The following is an 11725-nucleotide window of genomic DNA, read 5'->3' on the forward strand; positions in this document are numbered from 1 at the left end:
GGCTTAAAAATGTTATTTTTCTTTACCTCAGGTTAGAATTCAGGTCTCCTTCTTTATTTTAAGGTGCCTGAACAATTGCAGACAGTTATTATTGGTAAATAATATCTTTGATTGTAGAGGAAACACTAATTCCACTCAGTGTAGTCTGTTGGTAAAACATAATTTCACCAGAAGTTGTTACAACTCAAAAAGATTGCTGCAAATCACTGCATTACTTCTTGTTGTTGAACCCAAACATGATGTCGTGTTTTCATTCTACAAAATTCTGCAAATCGAGGTCATGATGAGCCTGTGGCGCTATAAAAAAAAACCCTGTAAGAATCAGTCACAGTGAACCTGATCAGTGCTTTCTTCCATAAAACACCCAAAATCTAAAATGTAAATGAAAGCAGAGAAGGACAAAAAAAGACTGCGGTTGGTTGGCAGCAAACAGAAAAGAGCCTTTCGAACGTTGAAACCACCGTTGCTCTCCTCTCGGGGCGCGCTAAAGGCGAAGGAGATTGGAAATGCATGCATGTAGCCTCCGTGTGAAATCCACACTTGGCTTTTTTCTCCCATATCTCGTCGGTGCAGCCGGCGCTCCAGGTAAGCCGAGTTTGACCTTGAAAGGAGGAAGCAGCAGCGAGCCTGAAGAACAGCTAATCAGCCGACATGTGGGTGAACCAGACGGAAGAAGACACTCTGCCACTATTGACAGTTTTATAATGCTCTTAGCTGCACAAAAAACACATTATCATTCACGCACACACTCCTCCGCTGCCCAGAACAACCTAATCTGTTATTTACCGACGCCTCTGTTCATTTAACAGCGAGTAAGAAGCCTAAATGACTCCTGCACAAAGGCGACATCAATACAGCAGCCACTGAAGAAGGAGAAGAAGAAGAAAAACAGCGAGCGAAGAGATGGAGCACAATTGTATTGGTGTGAAGGGTTTGAAAGGAAAGGCAGCAGTCGATACGGCAGCCTTCGACGGGCCGGACACAAAGGATGTGGGGCCAACAGGGGCCCGGAGAGGCTCTAAAGTGACGGAGGAGGATCGATGGAGGCTATTCTGGGTTTGACAGGAAGAATCAGGCTCAGGGGGTGAAGGGAGGCGAGGAGGAGTCTGGAAACGTGGTCATGAATGATGAAAGACGGGTTAAACAAGGACAGCAGGGCAGCAAAGGTGAACAATTCTGAGCGGCATTTACCAGAAACGTCCTGATTTGACCACTTTGTAACCGACATACGAGCTCCAGTGAGAACAGAGCTGATTCCTGTCTACTCTGCTGTCCCACAGGTGTCTTAAAAGGAGAACACAATTTGTTGCAGGTAAAATATCAGAAAATGTGGAGACGTTTAAAGTAAAAGCACGACTGAGAGACAGACGATAGAGAGGGAAATGGTGGGAGAGAATCAAGGTTTTCACCACCTTCGTACGGAAAGCCAAAAGTGCCACAATTCACCTTTGTTTATGCACAATTCAAATCTGCTTTTTACGCAGCACAATAAGGTTTCTGACCACCGACGAAGTCTTTTATCAGACATGACTGCTGTTGGTGTTTAGTTTTACCACAACGCTGCACTGAGCGAAAACATAATGTTCATCTATTGCTCAACTTTGAAGAGGAATTTTGAGCGTTTTTCTGCTTTTTACTGCTAAAATGCAGCACTAAATGTGATGACATTTATTTAAGAAGGTAATTTTAGTTCAACTTGGTTGTTTTGCTTAAAAAACAACAACAACAATGCTGCACTGAGTGAAAACGCCATATTTATCTGTTGCGATGGCAATTGTTATTCTATAGCGCACCTTTAATACGGAATTTTAAGTGTTTTTCTACTTTTACTGCTATAATGCAGCTCTAAATGTTTAAAAAGCTGACTATGAAGACTGCTTTTAGTTTGTTAACTTGGTCATTGTGTTAAAGAAAAAGTCAAAACTGATGCTGCTTCAAAACTAACACTGCACTGCACTGAGTATTCAGCCATCAGGCCCATGCATTGGATTGATTTTAACTTTAAAGCCCTTTAAATGTGCATTGAGCAACTGTAGTTTCCAAGACAATGGTATCCGATTAAGACTCGATATGCGTAAAGAAACAAAACCTGAGCTTGACTTTGGATATCCCTAGTATTTAGTACTACTGCAGGGTTTTTCATGTGGTACAAGACAGTTGATCGACGCACCAAATTACTACAAACGATCTCACAAACTGGCCTCCCAAACCTGCAACCAAAAACATTTACGGTTCCGGTTTGTGGTTCAGTGAAAGTTGACAGATCCAAGCGACTTTTTCAAACAAAACTGGGAGTTCTGAATGTCTCTCCTGTAGTCAGTCAGTATATGACGACATGTTCTCCACATCCTTAAGCAAACACAATTATTAAGAGCAGATTAGCACCGCTTGAGTCCAGGATGTTTAATTTCTCAGCGTGCCGAGGCTTCCTAACCCCAAGAGTGCCGAATGAGCCGTCCTAATCCTCGTCCATCCCGCCGCCGCCGTCGCGCTCGCGTGTCACTGTATTAAGTCACGACATGGAAGGCGGCTGATCTCGGAGCGTTTTCAGGTCGGCTAACATGCAAAATAATCCTCCCGCCTGCGGACTTTGCAGGGAGTTAATACTTATAATAATGACATGAGCTTAAACTTATCACAGCGCGAGTGGAAGCTAATTAATAGACTCTGAACTTCACAAACACTCCAACATGCAAATATATGACTTTAATTATCACCACATAAAGACGGAGATCTGAGAGTGTCAACAAAACATTATCCACTACTTAAAGAGGTTTAAACCACGAATGTGTCCTTAAAAGAATACATCGTTTGAAAGGGGAAAAAAGACTCAGCTCTGAAGAGTTAATTTCAGTAAATGTTAACCATCTAGTTGATCAAATCTCTCATATTTGTAGTTACCAGTGTCACATTTAAACTAGGGGTGGGACTTTAACGCGTTAATTCTGATTAATTAATTACAACAAAAATAATGCATTAAAAAAATTTGTCGCTATCTGTAGCACATTTTCTAAACCCTTATCTTCTACCACCGAAAGTGGTCTGCAATCCATTTTGCAAGCAAATTTGTCAGATGTTGACTTACTAATTTTGGCTCTGAATCCAGTCATTTGGTCCAGTGTGGGCTGCTGACACCACGTACTCGTACTCAGACCAGGACTGCTAGCGCTAACAGTTTTGGCGGTTTCTGTGCTCGATGCAACACGTCTTGCATTCAGGTGATACCGTCAGCTTGATGTGCTTCGGTGGGATGCAAATTCTTTTTTACACAAGTTGCACAAAACCACGCTCCTATCAAGGCTTCCATCAGGCAGTTTTTTTAAATGAAACTTACCCTCCATCAGTCCAAGCGATGCACTCTCATCGGATTCCTCCATGTTTGTTGTTGTTAGCGTAGCGCTGACGCACAAAGAAATGAGGCACTGACAAACGTTCTGTGTTGTCTGGATGCAAACTGCGATTAAATGTGTTAATTTTTTTAATGCGTTATTTTTTGTTGTAATTAATTAATCGTAATCGACGCTTAAAAGTATATTAGGGGTGGGACTTTAACGCATTAATGACACATTAATTAACACGTTAAAGTCCCACCCCTAGTTAAAACACACACTTTAATCACTGGATAATCTGTTGATTTGTTTGTTTTTTATAAGATCCCACAAAATGGTTCAAAACGATCTCCAAGCTTCTAAAGTCCAACAAGATGTCCAACCAAAAGCATAAAACCAAAGATATTCAGCTTATAATGTTACCAAAAAAAAACCCAGAAACATTAAAAAAAATAAAATAAAATGTTCCCACTCTGGGCATTTTTTTCAAATAAATTATTTAAAGCAACTTAATAATTGTAAAACATATTCTATTTATTTTGACATTAGTTAAATAATTGATTAATTGACCAATAATTGCAGCTCTAATGTAAATGCTGCCTTTAGGGGATTGCAATGGGGTTTTTTTTACAAATGCATTTTGGCCAGTTTCTTGCTGCACATCTTCTTCTGTGAATAAAGTTGCCAATGTTGCACGTGGTAGAAAGCTCTAGAATAAAGCTCATTATCAGACCTTGAGTTTGTCAAATTTAGCCCAGCTTCAGTCTCAACTTCTGAACTTCTTTTGACCTAAAAAATTATGTCACTGAGTTTTTGTACCACAAACACATAACTGTAAAATCTTCAACGCATCCAAAACACTGAACTTTGTTTTCTTGTCTTTCCTCCACTCAGCTTTCGTCCTCTCCTTCATTTCACACTTGGTCAGACAGAACAACATGTTACCAGACGCCATGCTGGGATTTGGGAGACTCCGAGGGACATTTTCCACTGTTTTCTGACGATTAACTGAGAAAATAAGGCGCAGAATAATCAATACTGACTACAGTCACAGCTCTGATTTCATGGTTTACCTGCCGAGGAATACAAATAAAATGAAAGAACCCCATAGCCTACATGAGGAACCCTGATCTACTAAACACAGTAGATTCTGCTGAAACATGGTCTGACTCTGGATCAGCAGAAGAAAATGAACTGATGGATGCTGCTTTCTGCATGAAGTCAAACTAATCAATATGTTTGAAATCAACAACAGATCAAACCAAAGTGTTATAGCACAGCTGCATGGAAAGGCTTTAGGGTCTCGGTCAGTGTTTAATCAATCAGATATCCGAGGTTTTATCGGTGCATCATACAGATCTGGATCCAGCCAACAGCAGCCTCCAACCCTTCTGAAGAAAAGCTCGACGGTTCTGTGGCTGTGAGCGAAGTGACACAGCTGAACCACAAGCTGGGAAATCCCCCCTGAGCTACACAACAGAGACCACACAGTGCAGCACACACATCCGCACACATCTGTCCGGCCACACTGGGTCAGCGGCGTCAGCTCAAACCTCAGAGTGAAGCATGATGGGATTGGGCCTGACACCGGCGGCACTGGGCGCGCTCAGTGCTTTTCTGCAGCGTGCAGGCTGCAGCGTGTGTTTGGAGTTTCCTGCATGTCTCTGAACATGCATGACTCGGAGCTGCGTCAACTAATGTGCTGAAAATAAGTCGTGACTCAAAAACCTCTGATTTGCACGAGATGACACAGATTTTCTGCTCACGATGTTGCTCTTAAATAAAATCTCTAAATATACTGAACGCACATGTAGATAGCACCATGAGTAAATCTGAAAAATCTGTGGCTTTTATCCTCAAATTGTACAGATTCACTCTGCAAAACGTCAGTAGATTGTCTGAGACTTTAAACATCTTGTTTAGCCTAGCTTACAGTCCAAAGATTTCCAGCTCATAATGACATAAAACACAAAAAAAGCAGCAAATCCACAGAATTGAACAGCTGGAACCATCGATCGTTTTGTAGTTGACAAGTTGTTGCAGTTCTATTTTTTGGACTGAAAAAAAAACAAATGTGAAATGAAAAAGCACACAAGCACCAAAGCAAAGGGCTAATAGTGCCAATGGAACCAACAGGCCAAAAATCCACAACTTTAACATGAATATTGTAGATTAACATTAGCAAATCTGAAAATTAACAGTCAAATAATGTTTGTTTCCTCAGGGCTGATGCTGATTATTGGTAATAAATAACAAACGATATATGGAACAGATGCACAACTGGAGTAAAAATGTCAAACTTATTTTCAAAATGTATAAAAACACAAACTCCAAACTTTTTCGTTTGTTTTTTTAAATGTTTCGTTGACAGTAGGGCTGCATGACATTGCAAAAAAACTGGCAGTGACAGGAATTTTAAGCACATGACTTGATTTAACTCTCTGTGGATGAAGAATTCATCATTTTAGGATGATTGGAGAGGTTCTGAAGAGCAGTGCATCTGCATAGAAAATACATTTTAAGAAGGCTGGTTGGTTGGAATCTTTCTCATGTGGTGTCACAGTGGTAAAGATGTATAAAATATTATTTTTGCTTTGCATGACATTCAGATCTGGCTTTTTGCTGCTGATTTAAATAAACTAATTGGTTCTGTGGCCAAAATATTTCCACACAACTGATGTGTTTTTGCCACCATATCCTCCTTTTCAGAGTTTCTCTTTGTGTGTGTTCATGAGAGGCCTGCATTTAAACAAACTTTTAAAGAGACATTTTAAAAACTCCAAGAATTGCTAAATGGGCATAAATGACACTCTTCCCCTGCACATTAGTCATGGAAAATGAGAAGCACGTGAGTTTCCTTTTTGCATCAAGCAGCAAAAAAGCAGAATGCAGCATGAAATGTTTGAGATAATTCGGACAGTGTGACTACTGGGTACACACTTACTGCAATGTTGATGCTGAAATTATGTAAAGGAGAACTTTTCGAACATTTACCCTTTAGTGTTGATTGGCTGATCTTTTTTATGTGTAACCAACCAACAAGTAACACTAATAGTTGGAAAGATGCTCACCTTTAGGTCTGATCATTGGACTAATGCACCCAACTGAGCCACATGCGACTTCAGAATGTGAATGATCTCATTTTAACAAGAGGACTTTGCTTTACTCACTGAACCTACAAATACTTCACGACCAAACTGAGGCTGACTCCTTGCATCTGTAACATCAGAACTGATAGATTTCAGCTGATTTTAACAAAGAACATGCTCAAAACATCAGCAAAAGTCTGCTGGACGTTTGTTTTTGGTTCTTAAAAGATGCTTCATCTTCATTCAAGAAGCTACTTCAATGGAAGAAGAGAAGTCCAGCTGCCCCCGACTGAAACTCTTTGGATTACTGAGAATCTACACAGAAAAGGAATATGCAGGAGAAGCACGTTAAATCCTAAACCGGCGTTAACTAGGTCATACGGAAAGTATCTCTCCATAGCTAATGGTGCTAATTTCTGCATCTCCCTTCAGCCAAATGGAAAACAAACGTTTAAACTGAGTCATTTACAGTCTGTTTTTAACAAATCTGCAGGGAGTTCACACTGTTTACCCAAATGTACACAGTTTTGTGCAAAGTGCAGAGTTAGTATGACCTACAGAGACAACAGAAATGGAAATAAACCAGTGCTATCCTGTCAAACCGGCTCCAGATCTACACACATTTACTTGTTGCTTTCAGTCTCATTTTATGTCTCTGCATCGTCTAGATTTGTGATCTATAAACCCTACAAACGTCTTCAGCGTTATGATGCAAATCCAACCACTCTCGAATTACTCTGGGAAACCTGCAAACAGCCAGAAATGAAAACAGCCGACGGTGAAACAAACACGTTCGTTCGGTCCAACCGCCGACGTGAAGAGTTTAATTCAGTAATGAGATCTGCGCGGCACTCGAGATCGTGCGACTCTCACCTCGAGAAAGAAAAATCGGCGGAGTTAAAAGCAAAACAGACTGAATAATCCACTTCAGGTGAGAGTTTTCCATCAAACATCTGCTGCACAGCGACACACTTTCTGCTGCTGTCAGGTTTGTCCTTGATCTGCTTCTCAGCTACACAAACCAAGAAAAGACTCACTTTAAGTTCTGCTGATGGATTAAAACCAACAGTTCCAGGATGCATTAAAAGATGTGAAGGACGATTTGTAAACCAGTAGCTCATTGAAAGCAAAAGACTCGTAGTGATGTGTAGAAATTAACAATGAAACCAAAGCCTGTGACAGATGGGCATTTGCGTTGCTGGCGTGAACACAGCGGTTTTCTGATTCCTTCAGAACACAACAAGAAAAAAACGCTGCTTCACCGGGAGGAAAAGCCTTTTTACACATGGTTTAATCAAAAATCAGTTTTGTTAATTTGCAATAATGTCATTTCAGCACGTCGTTGTCGTCGCTTTCTGCAGCGGCTCCCATGTGGATCACTAGACCAGACAACCGAAACTCCTCCGGCTGCTTCACATCAGTTTATTTCATCCAAACTGAGCCCTGAACTGAAAAAGTTCTCACTCAGCCTCCACAAATCAAGGAACTACTTTCTTTTGCAAAATCAACAGACTGCAGATTCATGCATTTCTACAAAACAACTCATCCGTGAGTAACTTCCAGCCACAAACTGACAGTTTTCTAAATTCAAAGATTCCACACAAGAGACAAGAGAAAAGAGGGAACAGCTCAGTTCATTTCAACGACAGAGTGCTAATGATCAATCTTTCACCACCAAATCGACAGACGACCAGAAACGTAGCAGCAACTGAACTACTTCAGATTCTCCTTCCAGCTGGATGTGAAGATCGTCTGAAGCCTGAGCTGCTTACGTCCACATCAGATGATCATCAGTGCAGTCCTTCACATACAGCCGACTGAAACACACATTTATTGATTCAAAAGCTTTCCCAGCTCATGTTCTGAGATTTTTGGGGTGATTTTTAAGGCTTCTTCTCTCCGTCTGGTCCAGAGCTGCAACGATTCACGGCTTAGTTTCAACTATCGTTTTGATAATCTGTTAACTGAGTAATGTAAAAATGCAGCTTTTTTTTACTGTGAATAGTTTCTGTTTTCTTTCCTCCTCTATGACAATAAAAGGAACGACTTTGAGCTGTGGACAAAACAAGACATTTGTCAGCTTGGGCTTTGAGGAAAACTGACATTATCGTCCCCTTACTGACATTTTAGAGACTAAAAAATGAATCAGTTCGCCAAGAAAATAATTGTTAGTTTTAACCCTGGTCTGGTGACACCAGATGGTTTGTTTCAAACTCCTCATCAGCATGTTCAGGACTGTTTACGATGGGATCCGTTCATCTGATGTGCTTGAAAACAGCCTTACATTAAAGATTAGATGAAAAAAAAAAGATTGAGATGAGTGTAAATTTCACCTCTCCTGTACTAACATCCGCAAATAATCCAAAGGAATAAAGAAAGAGTCTGATTTGGGATTATAATGTTGACCAGAAGGGGGAGCTGAACCTGTTTGGAGCAGTGCTGCATTTCAGGACCTCCTCTGGATGTGTGCATGTGTAGGTGTGTGTGTGTCAGTGTGTGTTTGTGTGTCAGACAGCTCCTGGTGCTGAAAGCTCAGCACTCAGCAGTCAGAGCAGGCTGCTGTCACAAACAAACTGCCGCATTTCATTATTAAAACCTGCACACACACACAGAAAAAAAGAAAAGAAAAAAAAAAACACCTGAAGCGGCGCTGACACGGAGCCGCTCAGAGCTCAGGTCGATCAACAGATTCACACCTGTTCGCTCACAGAGAGTCTGACTGGGAGAAATGGTTCCCAGCTGCACACAAACTGGTCTCCAGTGTGTCTAGATCTGGATCACACGTAAAGCAAACATGTACGGAAACAACAGGAAGCTGTAGAAGCCAGTAAACACAAGTCTGTGGGATACACCTGAAGAGAAGATGCGTAAACAGGAAGGCAGGTGTGGACGAGGAGGTTAACGCTCACCTGGTTGGTGGAGAGCTGCGCATTCTGGGAGATGAGCAGCTGGACCAGGATGTGCAGCCCGGAGGTGAACAGGCCCGCCAGGATGGCCCAGGTGAGCGGCAGCGGCAGCATGCTGTAGGTGGCGAACAGGGTGAAGAGCACGTATCCCACCCCGTCCCCCAGCAGCCCGTAGCCCAGCCCGGCCGCCAGGATCTGCGTGGCCATGGCCACCCAGGTGACCACGCCGCTGTACTGCAGGTAGCTGTGCGACGTGGTGTCCTTCCGCACCACCACTAAGGCACAAATGACGACCTCGATGCCCGTGAAGAAGCCCAACAGCGTTCCTTTGATCGGGTCCATCGGGGTGGAGGCCAGCGTGAGGTGCAGCACCAGCAGGGTCAGCTTGGTCACCACGTCCAGGATGTTCATCACCACCACCGACTTGCGCCTCTGGCCCAGAAAGTAGCGCTGGTACAGCCGCTCCAGGTCCCGGGACTTGAAGGCGTTGCGCAGCGTGGGGAAGATGACGCCCCGGTACGTGTAGCCCCAGTTCAGAAAGAAGTCCGAGTTGCTCGGCGCGCAGTCGATCTGCAGGAAGCCCAGGTCGCTGCTGGCGCGCTCCGGGAACACTTTGGTTCCGCCGTTGTTGTGCCGGTCTCCCACCGACGTCCGGCCCGCAGACTGCTTCCTCCCGGCCTCGCTCGGGTCGTAGGGCTCGTCCGGCCCGATGCCCTTCACCCCTCCTCCGCCTCCCCCGCCCTGCTCGTGGATAAACCGCTGCTCGGTGATGTGCCGCACCGCGTTCTGCCACAGCAGCCGTTTGGGACGCGCGCTGCCGCTGCTGTTGCTGTTGTTGCTGCTCGGGGTCTTGTTGATGGTGTAGAGCTCCTCGCTGGCGCTGGAGCACCGGACCTCGGACAGCTCCATCACCGCCGCCGCTGGTCGCCGCTGTCCGGCTTCGGTCGTCTTCTGTTCCAGTCGGTTGAGTCCGCTTTGTGTTTTCCCTCCCTGTCCGTTAGCTCAGCGATTTTGGGGGGACGACGTCCTCTCGTGCGCATCGAACCGGGGGCGCGTGCCTCTGTCTCGGGTTGCGGCGGGCACGGCACGGGGGAAAGCGCGGCTGGAGGTCATTGTCACGCGAACGATTCCACTGAAGAAGCAGCGCGTAAATCCTACTCGAGTGGAAAAGCATCTCCGGGATTAACGGCGCAGCCTGCCGTCATCATCATCATCGCCGCCGCTGAGAAATCACCGGCAGCAGCTCGAGCCACCGTGCGCCGACCGACCACAGCATCGGGGTGCCGCCGCGACGGAGGAAAACAAGGCGGAGGTTTGGCGTGGAGGAGACGGTGTCAGGATCTTCAACCGAACCACGGGAAACGGTTCGTGCGTCGTTGGCACGGGTGGATCCGATCACTTTGACATTGTTTTCTCCCCAAAAAAATCCCGTTTTCTGTTGACAAGATGCTCCAAAAATTTAAAAAAAATAAAAATAAAAAAAATAATCCGTGGAGGTCCGCAGTAAACAGAAAAGCGTAAAATCCGGTTCTTTGCCAAAAGATGAAAAACAAAACCGGAGGTCTCGAGGCGGAGAAGATTCTAAATTGTCAACTTGTTGTTGCACGTGAAGCTCTGCAGACGGGGTCGAGTGCGCGAGCTCCTCAGCCCTCCTCCTCTCGCCGCTCCATCGGTACCGGAGGTCTAGATGCAACACCTGGATGAGGCGCACGGTGCTCCCGGTGCCCGGTGCTCTGTCTCCGCGGAGAGCGTCCGGTAAATACCGTCCTGCGCGCTGAGGATGAGAACGGAGCCTCCTTCCTCCTCCCCCTCCTCCTCCTCCGGTGAGCCGTCGCTCCGCGGGAGACCTCCCGGTTCTTGTTGGTCTCCTCCTCTCCGGTGTCTGCTGAACGTGCAGCAGCGGCGGCCGCGTGGAGACGGTTTGCAGAGAGCGCGAGTCTGGTCAGCAAGAAGCAGCGCGAGCGACGAGTCAGCTGCGCTCCGGTTTGACGTCACATCACCTCCGTGTGTGTGCCTGTGTGTGTGTGTGTGTGTGTGTGTGTGTGTGTGTGTGTGTGTGTGTGTGTGTGTGTGCCATCCAGCTCTTCTTCTTCTCCTCCATCCATTTACCTTCTTCCTTGTTCATTTTTTTCACTCTGCTCTCTTCCTTTTTACTGCCTGACTTCTGGATCAAACTGCATGTTGAAGCACAAAAACACAGTTGATCTGCTTTTCTTTCCAATGAGGAGAATTTATGAAAAGACAACATAAGATCAACCTTTACTGATCCCACAGTGGGGAAATGTGCAGTGTTGCAGCAGCAAAGACACCTGTGCTGAAATGTAGGAACACCAGTAAAATATATATATTAATAAATAAGAAATCTGCACAAGTTCTGTTGACGTGCAGACTCTTTTGTATG

General features: G+C 44.6%; 1 protein-coding gene across 1 annotated transcript in view; it reads right to left on the minus strand.

Annotated features, from left to right (window-relative positions):
• adcy8 (adenylate cyclase 8 (brain)) overlaps positions 1-10233 on the minus strand; it is a 117158-nt gene extending 106925 nt beyond the window's left edge. Inside the window, exon 1 of the mRNA XM_008287785.1 lies at positions 9328-10233. Coding sequence (XP_008286007.1) covers positions 9328-10233 — 906 coding nt within the window. The remainder of the gene's footprint in view (positions 1-9327) is intronic.
• Between the last annotated feature and the right edge of the window lie 1492 nt (positions 10234-11725).

This window comes from Stegastes partitus, unplaced genomic scaffold (genome assembly GCF_000690725.1).
Source record: "Stegastes partitus isolate 25-593 unplaced genomic scaffold, Stegastes_partitus-1.0.2 Scaffold520, whole genome shotgun sequence".
Classification (NCBI taxonomy): domain Eukaryota; kingdom Metazoa; phylum Chordata; class Actinopteri; family Pomacentridae; genus Stegastes; species Stegastes partitus.